The 25,876-nt window shown below is 40.9% G+C and overlaps 2 protein-coding genes across 4 annotated transcripts in view; one reads left to right on the top strand and one right to left on the bottom strand.

Annotated features, from left to right (window-relative positions):
* atp2b3 (ATPase plasma membrane Ca2+ transporting 3) overlaps nucleotides 1-12,678 on the top strand; it is a 62,182-nt gene extending 49,504 nt beyond the window's left edge. The window contains exons 25-26 of one of the 2 annotated variants that reach the window (XM_023335977.1): nucleotides 2,141-2,300; nucleotides 11,144-11,266. In XM_023335977.1, coding sequence (XP_023191745.1) covers nucleotides 2,141-2,300; nucleotides 11,144-11,169 — 186 coding nt within the window. In that variant the 3' untranslated portion in view covers nucleotides 11,170-11,266. Of the gene's footprint in view, nucleotides 1-2,140; nucleotides 2,301-11,143 lie in introns of both variants that reach the window. The other variant, XM_023335970.1, reaches the window with a different exon arrangement.
* A 5,351-nt stretch (nucleotides 12,679-18,029) lies between these two features.
* On the bottom strand, nucleotides 18,030-24,808 carry crebzf (CREB/ATF bZIP transcription factor). 2 transcript variants are annotated; one of them, XM_023335991.1, is made up of 4 exons: nucleotides 24,622-24,808; nucleotides 20,454-21,519; nucleotides 19,418-20,081; nucleotides 18,030-19,338 (listed from the first exon to the last, which is right to left on the bottom strand). In XM_023335991.1, the coding sequence occupies exon 2, from the start codon at nucleotides 21,472-21,474 to the stop codon at nucleotides 20,704-20,706; it is 771 nt and encodes a 256-aa protein (XP_023191759.1). In that variant the 5' UTR covers nucleotides 21,475-21,519; nucleotides 24,622-24,808; the 3' UTR covers nucleotides 18,030-19,338; nucleotides 19,418-20,081; nucleotides 20,454-20,703. The 2 variants fall into 2 exon arrangements, with proteins under 2 accessions (XP_023191759.1, XP_005815855.1); XM_005815798.3 differs by having other exon boundaries at nucleotides 18,030-20,081.
* Nucleotides 24,809-25,876: the final 1,068 nt, after the last annotated feature.

The raw sequence follows: 25,876 nt of genomic DNA on the forward strand, positions 1-25,876 counted from the left end.
TATGGTCTTTATCTGACTTGTTCTTACTCTTCAAAAGTCAGTCTATCTCATCCAGTCTCTGCTGTTCTTCTTTATTGTGCCAAACATAATAATTTCTTTTCTTTCCGACACAGCTGACATTTCTGTTCTGCCTAAATCCTCTCGAAATGGCTTTCTCTATCTTGGAAGTGGGACCATAGAAGCACATGGTCACCATGAGGGGGATAAATGCTGTGGCTGTTTATTTGTGTTGGGGTGTGTGTGTGTGTGTGTGTGTGTGTGTGTGTGGGTGTGTGTGTGTGTGTGTGCGTGTGTGTGTGTGTGTGTGTGTGTGTGTGTGTGTGTGTGTGTGTGCGTGTGTGTGTGTGAGGAGGGAGGGGGGGTAATATTGGGTGTGTGTGTGTGTGTGTGTGTGTGTGTGTGTGTGTGTGTGTGTGGAAAGGATAATTCTTAGTCTCCAAGGTGCTTGAGTTTTTTATATAATTATCTCACTGTCTTATGTGAAGATGAACATTTATCTGCATGAACGCGAGCTCTTCTCAGAGCTTCTTAAGTGCCTCCCTTATATGTGCTCAGTCGTCAATGAGAGTGTTTGGTCTGAACACAGAAGTATGCAAATATACCGCCTTAAACCAAGTCTTTGATATTTTCCACTTGAGCAGCCAGATTTTCTTGTAATCTTGTAAAGAGGTCTCAATAGTTCTTCAGACATGCTGGGTAGGTCTGCCTTTGGCCCGCATCTTTTAAAAGAGCAATAATGTAGCATAAATGTATCCTTGGTGCATATTTAAAGATATATTTCTAAATATCTTTAAATATGAGAGAACATATTTGAGAGAACATATTTCTCCACCCAAATCAGTGGGCGGAGATTTTATTTGCAGATAAAATGTTTTGAATCCGTGCAAAAAATAATTTTCTCTGAAGCCACATTGGCTTTGCCTGTCATCTGCATGTAGTTGAATAAACGCTCTTATAGCATCAGCTTCTTTCCCAGCCATGAGTTTTTCACAATGCTTTAACTTTTCAGGTTTGGTTTGTTCTTTATTGGAAGTATTAATAAAACTGTTTGATAAAGCTACGGATATTTTTCCTCAGATATTTGACACCAAATAAGTTACCTGACTTCAATCTAACAGCCATATTTTTAAGAAGCAGGAAAAAAAAAAAAAAAATATATATATATATATATATATATATATATATATATATATATATATATATATATATATATATATATATATATATATATATATATCAAGACCTGGTTGAAGACCTGCCAGGTGGAAGAATCATTTGATCCTCTACTTGTGCTTTCTGCTAACAGCTCAGTAGAGATCACCGTGATTGAGCTGAAATCCTGTTTTCTGTGGAATTTTTCAAAGATTCAAAAAGAACATTTTTTGATAAATTGACAGGCTGCTTGAAACAGAATGTTTAACATTAAACTGATTCTTTTAACACTAAAAAGTCTTATTACAATTAAGGCCTTAAAATGTCTTGAATTCTTTTTTAAAGTAAGTTGGCTTTTATTATGTTCTTTTTATTTTTATCTTGCGAGACTTTTCTCTCAGGCAAATTTTGAGACACGCTTAGGCTATCGCTAACATCATGCTAATATGCCCTTGCTAGCTGGTTAGCTAGCTTTTTGCGTCTATCACGGGTAAGTGCAACTATGCCGCCAGAAGGTTGGATGAAGTTTGCACGTTTCTGTGGAGATTTAGCTCTTCGGTACCATAGTGATCTTAAATGGTCTTAAAGTTGGTGAAACCCGCAGAAGCCCTGTCTAAGTTGCATCCAATGTGTAAAAAATATTAGGAGCCATTTTATTCTCATTTGGTTATGGTCAGAGACTGAGCTGAAAATTAATGAATAAAAAAAAAAGATTCCAAATAATATATATATTTTTTTAATCTGAAAACTTGGAGAACTATTGATGAAGATCACTTTTGAAGATTTGAAGAAAGTGCAGCTGCTTGGCAGGAAAAATATAATCAAAACAAGAGATGACCCAAGACTTTTGCACAGCAGTATTTTTAGTGAGGTTAGGGGAAAAACCAAGGCCCCATAAAATATTTCCCTACATACGAACACACTCGCAGGCCGGCCGGCCCCTCCTGCCCTCACCGAGTGATGCTGCTGTTTTGTCTCTGTCCTGCAGATGGAGGTAGTGAGCACATTCAAGCGAAGCGGTTCGTTTCAGGGAGCGGTGAGACGGCGCTCCTCCGTGCTCAGTCAGCTCCACGACGTAAACACTATCTCTACCCCCTCTCACGTAGCTCTCTCCACCGCAACAGCCAATACCAGCCCAGCCCCTGGGAGTGAGTTCGCCGAAAGCATGTACACACATCTCCCACACACACACACACACACACACACACGCCCACACATGTACTTGCACACACTCATCCACAGACACAAACATATGTACACACACTGCTGCACGGCACGTGGACTGCGGTATTTTTACTCTCTCTGGTTGTGTCCCCTCCGGCTCGCTCGCTGCTCGTGTGTGTGCAATGTCTCCTCTGTTTTTTGGTTTTTCCTTCTTACTCTCCCGTTGGAACAGCACCCAGTCCCGACCGGCTGTGTGGTTCTGGTCTGATCTGGACTGGTCCAATCCCAGTGTGGCTCTCAGGCCAGAGTTTGTTTTGTCGTTGAGTGTTGGTTCGTGCAGGAGGCAGCTGACCGCTCACTCTCTCACTCTTTCTCTACAAGGCGTCCCGTGACACGATCTTCAAACACGGATTGGGGCTGATCATTAATTAAAAAAAAGAGAAGGCGATTGATTTTCAGATGTCACCGGCGTCCTGAAGTTCAGGGGGTGAGCAGCAGCTCCTCCTGCACCACCTATTCTTCTGTTTGCATATGAGGTCAAGCGTAGTTCTTTTGGTTTTGTTTACTCCTAACATCTCTAACAAGTGGTGTCATTTCTTTACTCTTAAAAAAATAAATAAGACAATATACTGTAACAATCATGTGATGACATTTTAATAATGGTACATTATATCTCACTGCATTCAATTCATATTCATCACCAAATGGCTTCCATATGGCTTGTGTTAAGCTGTAAACCTTCGAGTATAAAAGCCCATGCTTCGCTGCTGTTTCTAAGAGTAAACGTAAGGAGCACTTCCCTCTTCCTCTCTCACTCTTGTTTCCTCTCTCCTTCCTCTGCTGCTCTCTTTTGTTTGGTTCTGCAATGTTGTCAACTGGTTAATTATGTAACAGTATTTCCAGCTCTGACGTCACACGTTTGGGTACCCCGCGCCCCCCAACCCTGCCCCGACGTCTTCAGAAAGTCCCGACTTCTTCCTCTCTGTCCCAATCTGTTTTTGTTTTGTTTTTCACACTCCCTCTCTTTCTCACCATCACAGCTCTCTTTCTTCTTTGTTCTCTATCCATGAAAAGATACAGGTTCCCCGTTTGCGGAAAAGCGCTCCTCGAAATGTCTTCTGATTGTTCTTCATACGTAGAGCTGTTCTGTTGTAGAGCTATTTAGATTGTAACGGATCTAAATGCAGGCTCTTATGTGTAGCATACTGATAAGATTTATTTAGTCCACTTTCCTTCCTTTTTCCATCCTGTTTTTCCCCCCGTTGTTTTTGGATCTCACCTCATCCTTTTTGTCATCCTCCCTTGTTCTTAATAATATAGCTACCACACCTCATCTTTTTTTTTTCCTCTTAATTATTATTTTTTGAATGTCAGTTCTGCGTGCGTCTGTGTGGAAGCGTGCTAAGATGTGCGTGCATATGCAGACATGTCGGCAAGCCGCAGCTTGACCCGTGCAGTTACCTTAGTAGTGCTTGTATGCCTGTGAATAAGTGTGTGCATGCATGTGTGCTGTCTCTTCATTTGGTTGTCTTCATCTGCCTTCTCAGTTGCTTATCCTTACCTTCCTTGCTCCTCTCCGTCACATCCCCCCACCCCCACCCCACCTCATTCTACCCCACGCTGACCCTCCGCCACTTATACCCCTCCTCCCTTCATCACCTGCGGTGGTAGAAATAGAAAGGCCCGGGTCGATTGATGTCATCCTGCACAGTCATGAGGACACACCTGGGCTTCATGTTTAGATTAAACATCCTTCACTTCAGCTCTTTGTAATATCATAAACAACAAATGTGTTCAGATTTGTAAAAATTTGGCTGCCAAATGAAAGAAAATACAATAAACGTTGAAGTAGGGATGTTCAGTCAAAGTGTGGAGCTTAGCCTCAGGTCGGGCCTCTGCCAGCTCATTGCTTGCTGTTTTGATTCTTTGAGCGTGTTTTTAAAAGGCTTGGTTCTGATTGTTTTACTCAGTTCTGGACTGCAACATAGTTTGCAGCCTCCGTCTTGTGGTTCAGTCCCGTACTCAGACAAACAAACAAGGAGGGGAACGCGAAGGAGCAAGCACTAAATTTGTGTTTTATGTGACTTCTCTCTGAATCATGTTGCCATGACCTCCCGTTGGAGCAGCACATGATCTGAATCACGTTGTGCGTTTTAGTGGTTTGAACTCTCAGAAAAGGGGAGGTAGCTGGAGCTTTATGTATGTTTATCAGTCTCAATTATCTTTAAACAATGTCTTCAGTTCAAATTGTGATAATTTGCTACGATCAACAAATCCTTTTCAAAGAGCGGGGGGCGGGGGGAAAGGAGTCCCTGCTGGTGACGAGCATCGTGCTGTTTGTGCAGCCCTCTTGTTTTATTCATTGGATTGTTCAGAGCTCCACAGCTAAACAGCAACTACACAAATGGATTGTCCAACACCGAAGAGTGAACTCATTGGCTCAGAAGTCACCAGTGCAGGTACACCTCGGGGTCACTGTGTTTAAGATGGTAATGTAAACATTTTGGACGTGGAACACAGGTGTTGAGGATTGAACATTGAACAAAAAAGAACAAATACTAAACCGAAGAAGTAGCTTCTGGTTTCATTTAACCAGAGCAGCAGTTCACACCTTGGGCTATATGATCAGCATACCCACATGGCACCGCTTAGGACATGTTTGAATCGTCAAGTGGCAACAACCCAAACAGTGAACTAAATTTAAGGTGTGGCCAGTGGCTCATGTGACTTTTATGGTCCCATTGGTGACCCTCATAATTCCATTCGTGGGTTTGTTCTGACTAAAACTTACAAGTCTGTTACTTCCAATCTTTGCTAAGAACTGAAATGGTTTCTTTTTATATACAATAAGTCAGATATCTTTGAGAAACAAGAGAAGTCCACTTGTCTTTTACTAAGGCAGTTATTCATCCAAATCATGGATGTCTGAAACTTAGTACCCCAAAGAAGAGTGTTGTTGCCCAAGAGACTACTTTGGTATTAAGTATGTTAAATAGATCTGTCACGATAAGCAATAAATCAATGAATCGCATTATAAATTGAAACAAATTCAATCATTTCTATTTTCATGATTTATTGTTTTTCTCTTTCTTTCTACCAAAAACTAGATGACAAAAGTCTTCAGTCTAATTCAGTCTATCCCTTTTCTGGAGGACAGTTTTGTTTACAGAAACTTCATAATTCATTTTATTTGTTGTTTCTGTTGTTCTGTTTTTTGTTGTGGTTATTTCTCTTCTAGTTCCAGTGTTAAAAGTTAATTGAATTTGAAGTTTATTGATCTTTGGTAAAATGTTCTTGCATTTCTATACTATTTCCACAATATTACTTGGAAACGATCTCAAAACAACAATATTATTGTTTATCATAATAGTGTCTGGGACAATTTATCGTCTAGCAAAATTTGCTATTGTGATAGTCCTAATGTTGCACCAATTGATCAGAAGATCATGTTTTGAGTTTCCGAACTTCTGGTCACTATCAGGGCTTGCGATGTTCATTACCTGATATTCCAGGTTTTGATGTTTGGTCAAATTTTGACATGGGGCAAATTGTGGTCATTTATTTCAAGTTGCCTGGGGTTTCAATCTGTAATTTGAGTAAGCCATAAAAATGGCGACTGTTGTTAGTGTTGCTTCTAAGCTGACAGTCATCCTAGGACGTCAGCCCAGCGTTTCTGTCTCTGAATGGGTGCTTACTGGTTGGAGCTGGTTTCATAGAGCCAATCACAATGAAATAGCAGGAAAAAATAAGGAGATAAAATCTGTGAATGTGTGAATTGATTTATAACATCACAGGTACAACATGTTTTACACTTTCCATTTAACACAAGAAAATAAATTCAGCCTCTCTGGCTCTGTGAGCTGATTTTAATTCTCTTTAAACACATAATGTTTGAGTCCAGCTAAAGAAAATGTAAAGGCCAAGTTCATTTTCTGCCATTCTTAATGCTGCCGCAGTATTAAGTGGCTTGGAGAGTGTGATGCACTCTGTATCCCTGCACTATAATTAGTAATGACTAAATGGTGGGGAATCTTCTATGACTTAGGCTTTTTTCACAGTAAACATTAGCTTATCTTCAGGTCCTCACAGGAACAGGTAGTAGAGTACCGAGTCAAATATTTTCTTTGTGTCAGTCAAACCTGAAGGAGGTGCACAACGTTTCATGAATTAGCTTTTATGCTGTTGTGAAAGCTAAACTTTCAGAACATGACTTTCAAAAATATTAATGACATGTATTGATAAAGAGTTTGATACTTTGTTTGCAGTCACCCTCTTTAGTGATGCCCTAAAAAATTGGTTGTGCAAACTCTAACATTAGTCCCAGCTAATGTGAAGGCTGAGGTTAAAGCTCTTCATCAACATGGTATTTACCGGAAGCTAACGCTAAAGCAAAAAAGTCTACCTAGTTGATACCCACCGTGTGTCATATGTGTCAAGGTCAAATTTATTATTGTGCTTCAGGAAGTGATTCTTTAGAACAGACCTTTCACTCACTGCTTCAGATTTATGGCTTCACCAAACAAGTTGTTTGAAAAGATTCGCCTGTGGTGAGGGTTTGTTTTACGTCCAGCTCTGACACGCTCACAGGTCAGCAGTTATCTGATGATTCTAGAGAAACCAGGATCTCGACTAGTTAAAAACCCTTATATATTACAAGCTACTGTAAGTATGCCATAAGTAAAAAAATTTACTGTAGTCTAATCAGTTACCTCTTTTTTTTTTTTTTGCTTTTTGGAAAAGATAAGGAACAAAATACATATACAGTAGGTAATGTAACTAAGAAACTGTTTTAATAAAATGAATGTCCTTTGTTTATCCTGCCTCTTGCTCAATGACAACTGGAGAGAGGCACCAGCTCCCCCAACCCTGAAAGGACAAGCAGATATGGACAGTAGATGGATGGATGGATGGATAAGGATGAGCATCTGACAAGAAGCATCAACAAATCTATAAGGAGAGCCACTGATGGCAGTAAATGACATTATGTGCTGTAGAGGAAGTCATCAGAAAGCAGGTCAGAAGCTAATCTAAATAAACACAAGGGAAAACCCAGCAAGACCAGAAAAGAGGAAACTCAAAAAGAACTATTCACCTTTGATTTCTGTTAAATCATATTTCATATGCATTACTTTTTAACAAGAAGACATGTGGCTATGAAATCCCTAGCTTTGCGGTCTTTGTGGTTCTGTAGATGTTGAGATCTTGAGGAAGATGTTGACGTTCAGTGCAGGTAGACGTACAAGGTCGACCGTTTCATGTCTCCATCTGGTGGAGTTTTGCGGGGATCTCTTTGAATTTTTGGAACTGATCATTTCAGGCTGCTAATCAAATGCAGGCTGTAGATTGTTATTGGACAGGAAAGACGGTGAATGAGTTTGATGTTCAGATCTGAACTGGCGTCCGCCTTCAGCTGGGGAGGATGAGGAGAGTCAGCGAGGGTGTTTCGGTGGATGGCAGCTCAGTCATTAGATCCTGAAGCGAGGCGACGCTGTGGGGGAACTTGCTCCATCAACCAGTCATCTACCTCAAAGCTTCTCCCTGTGTTTGTGTTGCAGTTGTTTTGCAGCCTCTCATGTTGCAGAACCCGTTTCCTCCTCGATCTTTGACCACCGTTGTTTTTCCATCAAGCGCCGCCGAAAGAGCCAACAGGGAGAGAGAGGGAGAGAAAAGAAACGGAGATGTGTGAGAAAAATACGTAACCCAGCAGTGTCCTGACCTTCTGACCTCTCCGGTCACATTGTGGGCGTCATATACTCGAACGTTTACTCTTTCCATGAAGACAAAATGAAAACACGCGAGCGCTGAAGAAGTGAGGCAGTAACATTCGGAACCCTCGTCAGTCTGCATGAGGTGTTTCTCTACCGTCTGAAAGGCTCTTTGGAAAAACAGATAAGCACTGAACCTACTGCTTGACCGTCTGTCTGTCTGTCTGTCTGTCTGTATACATGAGCCAGAGTCATATATAGAGACGTCAGCTGCAGCACTGATCTCCATTGAGCTGTCTAACCATCCACCTCCCATAACCACACGTTTGGACTCCAGTCAGTGTTGCGGTCAACATAAAGCTTCATTTTTTCGAGCTCATTTGGCCAAACTGTCTCTATGTAGGGTTCTGCCTGCCTCTGTCTGTCTGTCTGTCTGTATATCTGCACTGACCTGTCTTGATTTCTTTTGAGCTCATGCTGCTTCTTCTCCTCTGTTTGGGTTTGAGGGATGGTTGCATGGACCAACTGCCATGGCAAAGGAACGCGTTCCTGCACGCAGCCACCATAAACTGCATAACGTACTTTAAAGTATACTCATGAAACTCGCTCTGGTGTGTGCGTGTGCGTGCGTGCGTGTGTGTGTGTGTGTGTGTAGGAGAGTGGAAGAGAGCATTCGTGACACGGCTCTGATTCAGCATGACCTGGCTGCCTCTCTGTATGCGACGGGGCTGACGCCCGAGCTGCACTCCGGCCTTTGAACCAATCTCCTTCTGTTTCTAGTGATCTAGCGAATCACACACTCTTCTAACCCGCTGATTCTCTGTGATGGTCACTCTTCTGTTTTGCAGTATATTTTAATTATTTAATTTTTTTTATTGTCCTGCAGCAACCTTATCATCAGCATCATTCTCATCATTTAAGTCACTCTGCTCTCCTCTGGCTCTCGACGCTTGCATGGCTGCAGAACAGTTTGCACATGTGCATGTGTGCGTGCGGGCAAGAAAAGATGCTGACTGCCTAACTGACTGACTCACTGTTTGGCTCTCCATGTGTTGTGCGTGTTTGAACCAACTCTCTTTAACAAACAGCCTACATGACAGACAACTGCGTGATGCATGCAGACATCAGCCACCGAGCTTTGCAATCCGGAGACGTCTTCAGCTTCTGGTTACTCACTACTGCTGCATGCGTCTTTCTGTGTTCTCTCCATGTATGTTCGCGTGTGTCTGTGTGTGTGTTAATTGCCATAGGTTCTTGCCAGCTTTGTGGGGTTTTTTTTTTGTTTGTTTTTTTACTCTACATGAAACTAACACACTGACCATCCTGCTTTTCTCCATCTGTGCCTAACAACCATCTCTTTGTGCATGCATATGATGCAGTGGTGTGACTGTATTACCACCCCAACACACACACACACTCACACACATATTATCCATGGGCGTATGATGCTTCTGTGGTTTTTTGTGGTAGTGGCAACTGAGTCGTTTTGTCTTTTGATGTCTGATTGACGTGTGAGAACTGACAAACCTATCATCATCCAACTAATTTTAAAATACATTTGTTTATTTATTCATTTTATTTTTGGCACTTTTGGGACACACGATCAGGTGGATGTTGTGCTGGCATTCAGCAATGTATCTCTGCTGTCAAGGTCAAAGTTATTAACATGCACATATTGAGACATGTCCACTTGTACAATTAATAAACCCACACAGTTTATTTGTGTTGCATTTATTAATAACATTTAAAACTCAGGTAAATGGAATCATGATGATTTTATTCCCACTCATTTACACTGTAGTTGCTTTATATGGACACTGAAAACCTCACATAGCGATTCGTTTCTGTGTGTTTCTTAAAAAATATTTTTTTTCCCATCATAAGACTACTTCCAAAAAGAGAGAATGGACACGCAAAAAACTTTTTTATTTATGAGCATATATGTTTTCTGGAAAGTGTATAAAGTTACAAACCTTGATTGAAGATTATTGGGAGCAAGCTACATCATAAAGACCGAAAACAAAAGGAAACACCCTGGAAATAAATTAAATGTAACTGAGAAATACTGGAAAATAAAGTTTAAAGAAAATGTGTATTGTGAACTTAAACACTTCAAAAAGGAAACATAATTTTAGCTGACTTTTATTTAGCTTAGTATTAGTATATCGGCTAGAATAAAGGAACGTTTCACATAACCCGAAAACCCCTTTTGATACATTAACATTAGAAATAAGTAGTAAAAATAAAGGAAAGAAAGAAAGCTAGCATAGCATGATGTTCCTTCTAAATTTCATTAGCATTAGCGCTAGCTGTTCAGCTCCATTCTTCAGCTTGTGCACCAGGTACTTGTTTGCAATAATCGTAATGTTGCTGTTTGGAGTATAATGAGATATGTGGAGAAAAAGCTAACTTCTTGTTCATTACGAGGTCAGATCGTATTTACTGCCTGTGAGCCACAGAGAATATGTTTTAAGTCTTTGCTAGCATTATTTCCAGTTTTTGATTGTCATGTTAACTAATTCCAACTATCACTCATGTGGGTAAATGTTGCTATAATTTGTGAATTAAGCTGAATAAAAATGTTATGCGTACTACTTCAATTAATTTATTTGATCAAACCTAATAGATAATCAAGGAATCACAAAGTTATTAAAATCTATGGAAACATATTGATGGTTTTGATGTATAGCTATCAGATAAAGCTTCGTAGACATTTATCTGATGGCTATAAAACAATAAATAAAATGTAACTTGTGGATGTTTACAGATGAAAAGAGGAACCTTTTCATTTACATATGCTATATCTAAATATGACTACCATACTTCAACGACATGGACTCACTAAAAAAAGGCAAATTCCTAAAAGATATTTGATGTGCTCCAGAAACTCTTGTGAGGCTATTTTAAAATCAGAAGAAATAATAAAACCTATTCTGAGCAATGCTAAACTTTATCCACCTGGTCCTGAGTTTCCATCTGTCAGTCTGTCACTTTCTGTCCTCTGGAGGGTACAAGTCTGTCTCTGGGTCTTCCCCTGCCTCCTTCCTCCAGTTCTTATCTCTGACTTTGTCCTTCTTTGTCCTCTCTTGTGGTCTCTCCCTCGTCTTCCTTCGCCTTGGCAGATGCGAGTGGTGAAAGCATTCCGTAGCTCGCTGTACGAGGGCCGGGAGAGACCAGAATCCCGCAACTCCATCCACAACTTCATGGCCCACCCAGAGTTCCTCATCAACGACCTCATCCACAACATCCCGCTGATCGACGACACTGACGTGGACGACGAATCAGAGCTCAGCAGATACCAGCACCTGCACCCGGCCCTCCGCAAGCCGCCGCCCCCCCCGGCCCAGCCCCCGGCCCGCACCAGGCCGACCCGACCCTATCGCCAGTACAGCCTTCCAGTGACCCCGTGTAACCGCAACAACAACAACAACAGCAGCAGCAGCAGCAGCTCCACGGTCAGCAACAAGAACAACATCAAAGTTTCCCCTGACAGCCAGAGTCACCACCACAAACATCACCACAGCCACCACGGCAGGCCCAGGCCCGTGAAAGCCCCCGCCCCCCACCCAGCACATCTCTTCTGCGTGGAGACGTCCTTATAACTGGGAGAAAGGGAATCCCAAACCCCACTAAGATGAGGGGAGGGACGAAAGGGTTGAGCGTGAGAGAGGGCTGAGAACACACTGACATTTTCATCCAGTCGCCCTCAAAACAAGCTCACAGAAAAGAGGAGGGGCGGAGGGGCGGGGGGTGGAGAACGGCTGGAGACTTCTGCTCTCTGAGAACAACTTTTCCTCCCCTTTCCTCTCTCCGGCTCTCAGTTTGATTTTCCACCTCGATACCCCTGGGCCCCACCCAGCCTTGTCACGCTCACCGTGTCGTCCTGAGCAACGGTTCGGATGGGGAGGGAAGGTGGTTGTGTTGCCGGGGCATCGGGGTTGGGAGGGCAGGTGGGACACCCACAAAAAAACCCATAAAAGCTTCTACACAACCGGTCATGTGACTTCGGGGGCTGACTCACTCTGATTCTAACAGTGTTCATTCTTAGTGTCGTTGCCACCTACTTACCCACCACCCACCCACCCACACCTCTCTGGATACAGCCACTCTAAGGTCACTGCTCTGCTTGCGATATATGTGAAGCGCTTTGTTGAAGCTTTACCTAGACCTCAGTCACTTCCATCTCGCCTGCATTTAGTTCCCCCATGCTGGTGTTCATTTGTTTCCTTACTTAACAGATTTCGTTCGCGCCTCTGTTTTTCAGTCTGTGTACGTGTGTCGTCTTTTCTCTACTTATGAAAAAAACCTGACAAGAACAGAAAGTTGCGAAGAAAAAAAAGCTATTTACTTAAATCTATAAGTAAACTGACTGAATGCAGAACTAGGTGGGGGTATCACATACGCATACAGGGTGTGAGCATGTAATTTCAATGTTTGGGAAGCAGGTTAGGGCCACCCCCACAAACCCCCAACACTGAACTGTTCATGTTCGTCACATGACCTGCTCTCCGTTGTGATCAGGATCCCTCCATGACTCATAAATCCTACGGCTCTCCTCCCATGTCCACATGTTTCTGTTTTGTCCCATGATCTTCTCTCTTGCTGTTCCTCCTTTGCTCATTTTGTGTCGTCCCTCTCGCTACTTTTGCGATGGAAATATGTAAGAGGGCTTTTTTTCCTTTTTGAGGAAAGAAGCTGATCGCTAGTGAAGCATTAACCCTTTAAAACGCCATTAAACATGCACGATGCACAGGCGACGTCCCTTTAAGACTCACTTGTACCTACTTCGCTCCCGCTCTGACACGCTGTTTAATTTGATCTGTCGGATCTTTGGTCCAGTTGTTTTCCACAGAAGGGAAGTCCAAGTTCTCCCTCGGCTCCCGGAGCACATCGGGCCCAAATCCAAAGTCAGTTACCGGTTTTATCTGCAGGCTCAAAGTTCGCTCGGTCCAATCAGATCCAACCAGTGAGAGCTTGTGTGTCAAAATGTTAAGTTCAACATTGTTAACTCTTGAAAAGAAATGTCATATTTAGGCGCTGTCCACACAGAGACGATTTTAGTTGAATCTCCCATCATTTTCTGCGGCTCTGCAACCCGTTGTGTGGACGAGGGGCACAGGTACATCCTGTCTTTAAAGACTGAAGTAACTTACCTGCTGTCTGTCAACCAGTTTGAAAAGCGGTTGACAGACAGCAGGGATGACGAAAGAAAGGGTCATCCCTTTCTTTCATTTTTATTTTTGCTGCAGACCTTTCTTTTCTGCCTCTCTATCTTTAGCTCCCTGTCATCAGACAACAATGCAGTTTAAATGGGGGGTAAATTGCACCCCAGTGCTTTCTCCTCTAGGAAAAACATTGCTGCCTTTATGTTGGGACACCCACTTTTTTCACCATTGGTGTGGACACACACTTTTTTTTTTTTTAAATCTTACAAAAATATGCAGCACTCGTCTCTGTGTGTACAGGGTCCTTCTGCTATAAATACAGACATTACGGAGGATTCCAAGAAGCCCAACACACTCCTCACACACTTTACTCTCTAAGCTGATGCTGGTGTCCAGACAACATCTGAAAAGTGTGGCCGGGTTAGCTTTGTCTCTCTTGAATGAAAAGACTTCCAACTCTATGCTTTTATCCAACTTCTTGCATAAAAGCAAAACTATTTTCCCAAATATTCCCTTTGTGACACGTCTCTGTCAAAGCTGTCCAGTGTAAAAGGGCTCAACGTGCTGGACAGCCAATCATCAGACAGAGACCTACGCAAGGTACCGGTGCAGAGCCTGTGGCACCGTCGCCAATTAACATTCCCATTAAACATTCCAAACAGCATTCCATGCCAGATGTTGAGGTCACCCCGCTCCCCCCCCCCCCCCCCCACCCCCCCCCACCCACCCCCCCACCCCACACACACACACACCATGAGTACAAAGCTTAGTTCATGTTGCCTCTCGGAGCGGGACTTGGCTAAACAATGCAAGCATTCCCTAACGTTCCTCCCTTTGCTTCCCGCTTCCGTTGACCCCCCCCCCCCCCCCCTCGCCCCTCCTCACCCCAACCCTCTCCCCTCCTGAACTGATCCCTCCACCAGAGCAAGGCAGACAATATGCAACAGACTGCCATGTCAGCACACTCAGACACAGCGAGTCACACGTCTGTCCTGCCTGTTGCGTTTCCAGGATGTTCGCAGAGCTCTCTATGAAACACCCTTACCTGTAAAGAACTCTTTGTCTTCTTGAATGCTCATCCTCATCATCATCGCCCGACCCGCCGGAGCAGCGGGCGGGCGACTCTGTATTGGTCAGTCTGTTTTGAAGCATGCATTTGGTATCATTAATGTCACTCTATGTGTTGGTAAATCATTTAGGCTACTTGTCACTTCTGTGTGCTATTATCTCTCCACATCTGCTTTCTTCCTCTTTACCTCTCACGCAAACACACACACACACATCCTTACATCCCATTTGGAGTTTAATCTGTTCCAGCACCTCTGAGCACAGCGACATCAGTGCTTGTTGTAGGAAACGTGCAGCGCGCCGATTGAACGGGGGGAGAATGTGCAGAGGGGGTGTGTGTGTGTAATTTGACTGTGCAGCTCCGGGCTTCTCCGTTCGGCCGTCGGATCCACGCGTCCATCCAGCCACGTTACACGATGTTGTGAGACAGTTTCACAGAAGGTGAAAACCACAATGTGAAGAAGAAGAAGAAAAAGAGTATATTTATTGAAATTGTGAAGTGTACGACGGCACCACAACTGTACAGATCGCCCAAATGTGCACATGTACATCTTTGGTTTTACAGGTACCATGTTCCTGTTGCACTTTTTTTTTTTTAAAGTTAAGTTTCTTTCTTCTCAAAATCCTATTGCTTTTTCGTAAAGAGAGGAACAACAACAAGGAAGCGCTTGTATTATATTATTATTATTATTATTATTCATTTTTCTCCACCGGTGCTCCCACTGATGGACAAAGACAGTTGCACATTCTCCTGAGCAGATTCTGAGGGCTGTGTTTTCTGTCCACTGAACAGCTCCCTGAGGTGCGCAGAGGAACTTCAGGTCTTTTAAGACACCGACTCTGTAAATAAGAGAACTGGAGACAGAAATGCACCTCATTACGACCTGAGGGATCTGACAAAAACTTGGCGGGGGGGGGGGGGGGGGGGGGGGGCGGGTTATAGAGGGGGGTGGGGGTCCGTGCAGAGGAACAGGAGGCGCCATGCAGAGCTAGAGTCTGCAGAAGTGCACTGCGTCCTCGCATTGTTTAGGCTGCTCTCTTAGATCTGCCACCAGTGCTTACTGCCATGGTACGCGGGGGTCAGAGTTCAGGTTTTACATTATTCATTATACATATTGCTGTAAATATTCTGTGTAGAACGGTTCCCCCCCACACACACACCCCTCACACACACACACACACTTCTTGCACAACGGCAGTGCCGTTCGGCAGACAGAAAACACAGCCTTAACTGTGCTGAAATGACATTTAAAGAGCAAAAAAAAAGTTGCAAAAAAATATACCAAAAAAAAAAAAAAAAACAAGAGCAAAAGCAAAACAAAAAAAATCTAAAGACTATTGAATATATTAAAGAGTTACCTGCCTGTTATTTAAGCGAATAAATATCTATATATGAGAAAGAACACACCTGTATACTGTAGACTAAATCTGTATTGAAATCTAAGAGAATTTACTGGGAAATAAATCCAACACCTTTTGTCTGTATGAAAGAAAAAAAAATCCATCAAAGTATTCTACAATAATAACTTTGACAAACTCTGTTTGGTCTTGTGTTGTTTGTTCAGGTAACACAGTGACTCCTTCCCCAGAACCAAAAACACCTGAATAATATATTTTTTAGATAATATTTTTGCTTTTGGTCGCCTGCTGTAAAGATTCAGTTTTTTTTCTTTAGCCTGGGAAGATGCAGCACTGTGAAAAACGAATTGCTTCCTTAGTGATTTCTCCTGATTTTGCTTCCAAGTCTCACGCAAATGTTTCTTAAATTCAAACAAATGTTAATACCCGGCAAAGATAATCTGAGTAAATACAAAAAGCACCGTCAAATGATTTTTTGAGTATATTCAAAATGATGTGACTCATTGTGGAAAACGTATTGCTCCCGAACCGAATTACAGCTTTTGCCACTTTGCAGCAAAAACTCCCATCAAGTGTTTGCGGTGAGCGGCAGGGAATCTTTTACGTCTTTGTGGAGAAAGTTTGGGTCTTTCCTCTGCGTTCTTGTTTCAGTTCGTCTAATTTATAGGATTTTGCAAGATTTGAGTCCCAACTTTAACTAGACATCTGCAAAATCTTCAATTAGCTTTTTTCTGAGCCTTTTCGAGGTGAACTCGCTGGTTTGCTTTAGATCATCAGGCTGCTAAGTTTAAGGTCATAGACTGATGGCCAGATATTCAACTTCAGGAAGAGAGGTCAGACAAAAAGCAATGGAAACAAGTTCCTGAAGATCTCGTGTTTGACTGTTATGGCGTTTCTTTCTGAATGTCTTAAAAAGTTTTACTCTAGATGTAACAATCTTCATGAATCTATGGAAGACTTAGCCAAAGTGTTGGGATGTTTTTTGGAGGTGAGATGTTCCTTGTCATTCTGTTTGGTCAGCAGTGGCCTTGGCTTTGAATGTCTCCATAGATATTTGCTCAGTCGCTTTCTTATTGCTGAGTCATGAACACTGACTTTAACAGAGACCTGCAGCGATTGGTTTAGTTGTTAGTCGTTTGTGCGCTCTGGTAGGCCGGCCGCTCCTGGAAAGGTTTACCACTGTTCCATGTTTTCTTCATTTGTGGATAGCTTTAGAAATGTGTTTATAACTTTATGCAGAGCATAATTTCTTTAGCTCATGTGTTGCTTTTGGAAATTTTTAACCACCTTCATGTTGTCAGATGAGTTATCTTTGTGATTCAAGCGGTCAAGCACTAAAGTCGAATCAAAAATGTGGCTAATTGCTGTCATAAATTTAAACAGAACCAAGTTAATTTGGAAAACATTTTATAATAAATCAAATTTGATCACTACATTTTGTGTTTACTCAAGTTATCAAACACATTAAAATAGGTTTGATTATTTAAAACATAAGTGTGATAGGATCTGATAACGTTAAAACCACAGGAATATGTAAATCTTCAATGTGATTCATAGAATGATTTTATTTCATTGGAAGGAGTTAATAAAAAATTATTTATGTGTTGTCATTCCTCATTGAGAAACTCTGTCAAATTTGACAAAGTTCTAACCACTATGGAAAAGAAGCCTTATTTAAACCTCACATCCAGAGGCGCCATATGCTGGTCTTGTCCATTCTGACCAGGTCCGCCTCCTGGTCAGACCAGGTCCGCCTGCGACTACATCTACACGTCTGGCAGATGTAGTCGCATCTGACAACCTTTATTATGCTGAGCTAAGATTCAGTACCTACACTGTGTAAAAACAAGACTTCAATCAGTTTCACAATACAGACATACCATACAAATTGTCAATACTTCACGTGTCTGAAGCATTGAACAAGCAACACCAATCAAGGGCAGTACATTACTCAGTACAAAACAAAAGCCCATTTTTCTACTCAATAGGTTAACTGACAGAGCCAAGTGAAGCAAAAATCATATTTTTCTTCTCAGTAAACTGAAATGGTTTGCCTTCATTAGTGAGATTGTAAAATGATTGAGTCTTGCTCCAGTGTGTCTGGAACAATGACGTCAACTAAACTGACTAAATGTATTCATCTGTGCCAAATATTGGCCTGACTAAATGAAAGCATCTTAAGTTTAATATATGCTAAATTCCACCAAACCCTCATAAAAATATCCTCACCCATAATGGAAGTGAACTAATCAGTCTTTACCTCCCAGAATGGGAACAAAACACTGAGAAGCAGCATTCAGTTTTTATGCTCTAATCTAGAAATGTCCCAGAAAACTGCAAAGATGCTGAAACACTGAGTTCCCTAAATGAAGGCTAAAATCCCACCTGTTTTGTTTAATAAAAAGTGGATCATCTGTAATTTTAGTCTGTATTACAACTTTTTATTACTTTCTTTTATTTACTCCTACAATATAAGGTTTTATGCCTCCATAATGTAAAGTACAATGTTGCTGAATGTCAAAAACTCATGTACTTGCCTTGCATTAACAGTCACTGAGGTGGGAGCATAGACCAGGGGATTTATCAAACCACTGAATGCTTTAAACACAACAGGGAACATCTGAAGTGTAACCAATATACCAATAGGTGGCAGTAACTGATTACTTTTCTGCTCCACTCTCCCCGGAAACAATATGAATACTAAAGCACTTACAGCTGAATGAGCTAAAATACAGTACATTCAGAAATATTTACAGTTCTTCACTTTTTCCACATTGCCAGGGTGCTATTATGTCGTTTCCAAGCACATCGTGCTATAAAACAGCACTGATAACTATAACTTCAGTTATAAAACTGCTGTACATGTGAAACATTAAATAAATTTGACACTTTAAAATTGGCCCGTTTCTTTAAGAAGCTCCTCTTCTTTCCAGCACATCATCACAAAACTGTTCCTCCATGCTGCCATGTACAACCGCTCCTAAAAGTGTTGGACTAAGTAGTTCTTGTGAGCTCAGCAGGTGAAGGAGCCAGGTGGGGGAACTGCAGGTGAGGGGTGCTCCGTCAGGTGGAAGCTTTATGGAAATATGTAGCACCTTTTTTACTTATTTCATTATGTCCACAACAAGTTAACTGATTGAACCAGGTGAAGCAAAATCATGCCTTTTTTTCTCAGCAAGCTGAAATGGTTGGACTTCATTAGTGAGAATGTAAGATGATTACAAAAACTCGTAATCTGGACACCCAAACGTTGGGGGAGATTTCACAATTTCTCAAACATGTGTGACAAATTCAAAGCAACACTCCAAGGAGTGTCTTTGATGAGGGAATAACATGTAAAGCTAAAAAAAAAGAAGGTATTTTACATTATACGCTACCTTTAAATTAGTCTTCCCTCAAAATTCTAAAAACAGAAACCAAATTATGACAACATGGAAAAACGTTTTGGGATTTTACTGATCATTTATGAAATGTTTCTACAACTTAAAAGGAGTCCACCTGTGGTAAATTCAGATGATTGGACCTGATGTGGAAAGGCACACACCTGTCTACATATGGTCCTACGGTGAACAGTGCAAACACCAAACATGAAATCAAAGGAATCGTCTGTAGACCTCAGAGACAGGATGGTCTTGAGGCAGAAATCTGAAGAAGGATCCAGAAACACTCCTGGTGCTCTGAAGGACCGATGAACTCCGCCTCCATCGTCAGCCAATGGAAGAAGACTGTAAAATACTTATGTAAATGTGATTTCTTGGTTTTCAAGTTTTAAGAATTTAGCAAAAATCTCAAACTTTTTCTCACATTGCTGCCCTCATGGGGTGTTTGTGTGTCAAATTTTGAGGGAAGGTTGTTTTAATAAGGCTGGAACATAAAATGTGGAAAAAGTGAAGTGCTGGGAAAACCTTCTGGATGCACTGTAGTTGGGCAGATAAATGACATGAATCTTTCTATGCTTTATAATTCCATCCAATGGGGACTGTCATCTGTTCTGACAACCATTACCAGACTTGACCCAATGTTCAGGAAAAGTTAAGACCTTTATCGGCAGAGCTTGCTGTTTAGAAAGAAAAAAGAGATGCATTAATATCAACAGTACACAACAAGACTCAGCAGATATTTAGTATTTCACACACAGAGAATGGGATTTATTTGTCCAACATTTCTCAGAGCATTTACTTCAAAAGAAAATATATTCAAAATTAAACATTTACAGTTTATTAGATGTGATTTAAAAAATTAACTGTGATCAGTTTTTTTTTTTAAATGTACATTTCAATATACAAACAATATACAAATTGCTCCGGCTGCTGAAGGAGCTTTGCTGATACGACCAACAGCTACAGGTGATGCAGAATGTGGGTAAAAATTAGATTACATGTACCATTTGTTACCGATACTACCTTTAAAAAAATACCAGGCCACGTTGCAGCTGCGTGTCCAGCTTCGTCACCTCCCATCAGCAGAACTTCAGCATAAAGAAAAAAGGTGGCGCTAAATACATGTATTCTTCGGTAAACAGGTAACGGTTCACAAAGAGATTTTTTTTTTTTCATCCGATAGATAGGATGTGTTTTCTGTTTTCTCTTTTCCTTTTAAGATCAATTACTTTACAGTTTGGCAGATTTTAGATCACTCTTTGTGGACCCTTACCATCATCTTATCAAACAAGCACTAATTAGTTATCAAATTATTTCTTATGACAAAACAAAAACAAAACTGAGCAAAGTGCTCAACATCCATTAATTGCAAACATTTGGTATATTAAAATAAAAAGAAAAAAGTACTGATGTTGCTGCTGAATGCTGAAGCCAGTGAGAAGTTTCTGTCTATTCCTTACCAGGGCGTCAAGCAGGAAAAGGAGTTCAGAAAGCCACTCATCCCCCATGGCGGAGCAACCATTACCTAGAAGAAACTGTCAACAAGGTTTAGCAGTAACGTTTACTTATCCCACCAAAACCATAAATCACATGCACATTCTGCGGTTCTTAGGCAGCTCTAATTAACTCGGTGTTCATCCATCCTGATAAGGTTCAGTACAGAGTCACATACGGTTTAGTCTCAATATGAGAAAACAGAAGTACTTGACCCTACATTTTGAGCGACGTGCTCGCGCTCTCTGCACACTTTGGGCAGAATTCCACTGAGACGTGGTTCTTGTCTACATGCAGGCACACGCCGCCAGACGTCTCCTTCTCCTCCACCTTCACCCGCTTCCTGGGCAACGCATAATCGTGCTCGTTGGAGCGAGGCCCCTGGAAAAGCGAGGAAGATAATTTCATCCCATTCACACCGCTCAGTCTGGACAAGAGCTGGGCTAACATGCTCTCATTGGCCAGCACAGCTCTCAGATACCTGGTTTCATCCTCCAATTCTTCCACCCGTTTAGTCAACTGACAGTTCTCTTGTTTGAGCACGGCGTTCTCCGTTGACAGAACGCCAACCTGCTTCTCCAGGGTGTTGACGTGCTCCTTCTTCTTGAGACGGTTCAATCTGGCAGCGATGGCGTTTTTGTTGATGACGTGGTTCGACTGGTTTTGTCGGTTTTTCATCCTGGAGCCAGAAGACGTTATGTCTGGAGACGAGCGGGACGAAGCGTCAAACCCCGAGTTTTGGTTTATGTCGCTGTGTGCTTCTAGATCGGCAAGATCGACGCCAAAGAGTAGAGAGGGAGAATCTTTTTCTAGAGTCCATTTCAAATCTTCGAACAGGTCGTCTAGCTCGATTCCTGAAGGATCGGTGTCATCAGCAGCAAGCGGATCAGAAGGGCTGGGGAGATCGTGAACATTTTCCATTACGTCCACCTCCTCAACGTCTACCGACGGCACCTCCATGGCACGGCTTCTCCTCCTTGTGATCATCGTGTTGTGCCAGACGAGATCGCAAAGACGTTGAATAAAGAGGCTCTGTGGAAACAAAAAGCTGCATTATTAAATCTTGCAAATAAACTCAGATAAAGTAGATATGAATTACAAACAATTTTCAGCCAGTCAATTATTTCATCTCCAAGTCTTTCAATAAAACAAGATAAATGTTTAACTAGATAAAAAAAAACAGTTACATACTGTTTGCCTTTCAGTTACATACTGCTACTAAAACGTTAGTAATTCTTGTACATATAATCTAAAGTAAGGCCTTTAAAATCACCTTAATAAACTAGAAAATTTCGGAAGAAATTTAGCCGGGGCCTGCCAAGGCGCGGCCGTGGGGTTCGGGCCCGGCGTCGTCGCGCCACAAATCGGCGTCGACGCCAAAGAACGCCGCGACGTAAGCAGTGGCACGCGGAGAACCGCAAGAACGTTAAGCGAGGCGGACGTGCACCGTTCGGTACGATTTAAAATGTTGTCAAGGCTTTTATTTTGGAAGTTTTGTTAAACTTCATTTCAAAGGGCCAAACTAATCCCATGCGTAATAGTCCTTGGGTTAAAATAGTTATATAATGCTCAAAACACAAGTAGCTGATGTAAAAATATTCAAGGCTTTTATTTTGAAATTTTCAGTATGCTTCATTTCAAAGGGCCAAACTAATACCACGTGTAACAGTGCTTTGGATGAAAAAGTCATATACGGCCAAAAAGAGCAATTACGTCATGTAAAATTATTCAAGGCTTTTATTTTGAAATTTTCAGAATGCTTCATTTCAAAGGGCCAAACTAATACCACGTGTAACAGTGCTTTGGATGAAAAAGTCAAATAAAGTCAAAAAGAGCAATTACCTGATGTAAAAATATTCAAGGCTTTTATTTTGAAATTATTATTATGCTCCATTTTAAAGTTCCAAACTAATCCCATGTGTAACAGTGCTTTGGATGAAAAAGTCATATAAAGCCAAAAACAGCAATTACCTGATGTAAAAATATTCAAGGCTTTTATTTTGAAATTATTATTATTCTCCATTTTAAAGTTCCAAAGTAATCCCATGTGTAACAGTGATTTGGATGAAAACGTCAAATAAAGCCAAAAACAGCAATTACCTGATGTAAAAATATTGAAGGCTTTTATTTTGAAATTATTATTCTCCATTTTAAAGTTCCAAACTAATCCCATGTGTAACATTGCTTTGGATGAAAAAGTCATTTACGGCCAAAAAAAGCAATTACCTGATGTGAAAATATTCAAGGCTTTTATTTTGAAATTATTATTCTCCATTTTAAAGTTCCAAAGTAATCCCATGTGTAACAGTGCTTTGGATGAAAACGTCAAATAAAGCCAAAAACAGCAATTACCTGATGTAAAAATATTCAAGGCTTTTATTTTGAAATTATTATTATGCTCCATTTTAAAGTTCCAAACTAATCCCATGTGTAACAGTTACTGAGTTAAATCAGTTATATACAGCCCATAGCAGCAGTAGTTCTAAAGGCCAGTTCTCAGTCCTGATCTGTTTCAACTGAGGATAGATAGAACTACAGTGATGCGTATTCGTAGTCCTAACCAGCAGCCAATAGCCTCTTGAGTTCCGTTGCTATGGCAAATAATGGTCTCAGCAGGTGTGAGCTCTGAGCTGTGAGCTCTCAAACACACAAGTGTGTTTGAGCAAACACACTTTACTGAAAAAAAGCATTGGAAACAAATCCTTCTTGTTCGGGAACCGTAATACATATTCGAAAAGCGTTTCGAGCGTATGACAGTTCAATGTGTCTTCTGCGATAGTCCCGAGATTCATATCTGTACCTCACTCAGAGCATTTACAGCGATGAGAGAAAGAAATGTTGTGCCCAGATCTGAAATTCTATTCAAATACATGGGAGAGAGCCTCAGACAGCCTCAGAAAATCCTGTCGCATGACTTTGCTCTGAAGCACCGTGACAGAAAACCGTACGGTCTAGATAAATTTCGAAAACATTTTACCGGAGCAGACAGGCGTATCAATGTCAGGACCGATTTTGATACTAATCGTGCGATATTTGTGGGCGTGATGGCGATTTCAAAAATGATTTGGGCTGAAAAAGTTGTCTTGATCTCTCACTCTAATCAGCGAGAGAAGCACTCTAACTTTAGGAAATATGAGAAACTTTGGGTCGCTTAGAGGCAAATTGTGGACAAACCGTAACTGGTATCGACGAGCCGTCTTCACTTTCGAAGAGATCACAGACGTATCTACAAAATGAAATTTGAATGGCATTTCTAGGTGAATTTGTGACGACACAGCAAATCCTCAAAAATAGGGTATTTCTAGGATTTTTCCCATTGAGTTATAATGGGGTTTTTTTCGTAGTTTTTTGCGAATTATGTCGCCACGTTAAGCCCAAATCCCACCAGAAGTAATAGCTCCAATGGCGTGAATTTTCTGCACGTTTTGATACCTCATTTGTAGGTGTGCACCCAGCGGTACGAGCCGCATTAACGGTTACGGAAGAAAAATAAAGATTAAAGAGACGCTTCTCTCCGACAATAGTAATAGGTTCCTGCCATTGCTTTGCATGGCAGGCCCCAAATATTGCTTTTGATAAACACGTTGACAGTAAACTGCATGAAGGGCTCTAGACAGGTTTATATAAGAAATGAAACCTAATCCTCTCAGTTAGCGCGAACACGTTGTCACGTGATACACGTGACGCAAGTCCTCGACGTCGTACCAACGTTGGGAATTCTGTTAGCTTTCCCCAACATGCCACAAAGTCACATTTTAATCGTGAACTGTCTTCTAAAGTAGGTTATTTTAAAGCAGAAACAAATAATGAACACATTATGTGCTTAGTATTAACCGTATTGTCGTTAAGATAAGCTATAGAGCCTCTATAGCTTAATATAGGCCGCGCTAGCTTCCCCGCGCTTTTGTTTAGCATACAGCTAATGATAAAAACCGGTGTTATAGCATTAGTTTGGGTATACTAAAGTTAGTATACGACGAGTTAAGAGTACCAAAAAGTGTGGTAACTTTGTGTAATGAAAGCCTATTATGAACGACAAATTCCCTGACTGTGCCTGAGTTAGCCTTTGTGGTTAGCCACAGGACAACCAACTGAGCTAATGTGACGCAGCATTTTCTTCGCACAAATACTTACCAGCCCGAGTCAAAAACACAAAAACTGTGCAAAAGGCAAGTAGTAAAACTGTGTCGGCGGCCAAAAGCGTTATAAATATATATTATTTCTTCAAATTGAACACAGCTAAAACTTGTGAAGAGCAAGGTACCCAAAGCGACTTGTTCTTCTTCTTCTGCTTCTTCTTCTTTTTCTTTGCGGAAGTTTGCATTCAGTTTGTTGCATTATCGCCATCTCCTGGGTCAAACGTTCATTACACTTCTACTACACATTTCTACAAGGTAAATATCGTTCGAAAAACTTTTCTTTCAATAATTCAGTGTTATTTTATTGAAATAACATATCTTTGAAAATCGGTTCCCAAATACGTCCTTGAATAATATTGTCCTTTTATTTTTAAATGTTCCTACATATGAACACGTTGTACAGTTTCCTCAACATTATGATTACAAAAAATTAACAGTATTCTCCCCTATAGGCTTCCAATCAAGTTGCATAATTCTTATTCTTACTTAAATTCCTTTTTTTGTAAAGTGCATTGATATTATATTTGTTGTGAATTGGCGTTGTATAAATAAACTCAATCGAAACTGAATTGCAAGAAGCATTTCTTCTGACTTGAATTTATTGCTAAATTATTCTTTTAAAAAAAAAATCTTTTCTCAGTTGCTTCCTTTGCCCTTTCTTTTCTCACTATTCCTGTGCAGGAATCCATTTAATTGCTATGATTTAATTTTGCACACATAATCTTAAATGAGTTAAATAATGTAGTTATTGTCTGGTAATATTTTAAATATGTACTGATAATTATTCACTGCAGAAAAGTATGTTTTTTTAACTTACTTTTCACCATTCTAAGGCTGATGATGTTGCTGAGATTCTTTTCGTTGTTCTAATAAATCCTGGAATCACAACTGCTGCGCACTAGTCTGTACTTTGATCTTTTTTTAAAAAATAAAATATGTGTAAATTTTAAAAAATTGCAAATGATTACTTTTTTTATTCTTGATATGATTCTGAATCTCTTGGCAAATATCAGTGGTTTGCCTCTTTTCTTTTAAAATCTAATAAAATCACATTTAAATTTATGGATACAAAAGTCCATATTGATCTTAAAGGTCAAAACACTGTTGGACATAGCTCTTGTCATTTATTAATTTCTTGTCATGGTGTCACTTACATGCACTCAAAATTATTTTTATCCCCATTCCATTCTTCATTTTTACAAAAACTGTGTCCCCTTCATCTTCACTGTAGTAGTTCTAGACCAAATTTA

The sequence above is a fragment of the Xiphophorus maculatus genome, chromosome 1, assembly GCF_002775205.1.
Source record: "Xiphophorus maculatus strain JP 163 A chromosome 1, X_maculatus-5.0-male, whole genome shotgun sequence".
Lineage (NCBI taxonomy): Eukaryota > Metazoa > Chordata > Actinopteri > Cyprinodontiformes > Poeciliidae > Xiphophorus > Xiphophorus maculatus.

Bases quoted from the DNA above. Each gene is read 5' to 3' on its own strand.
- crebzf (XM_023335991.1), bottom strand. From the start codon at position 21,474: ATGATCACAAGGAGGAGAAGCCGTGCCATGGAGGTGCCGTCGGTAGAC.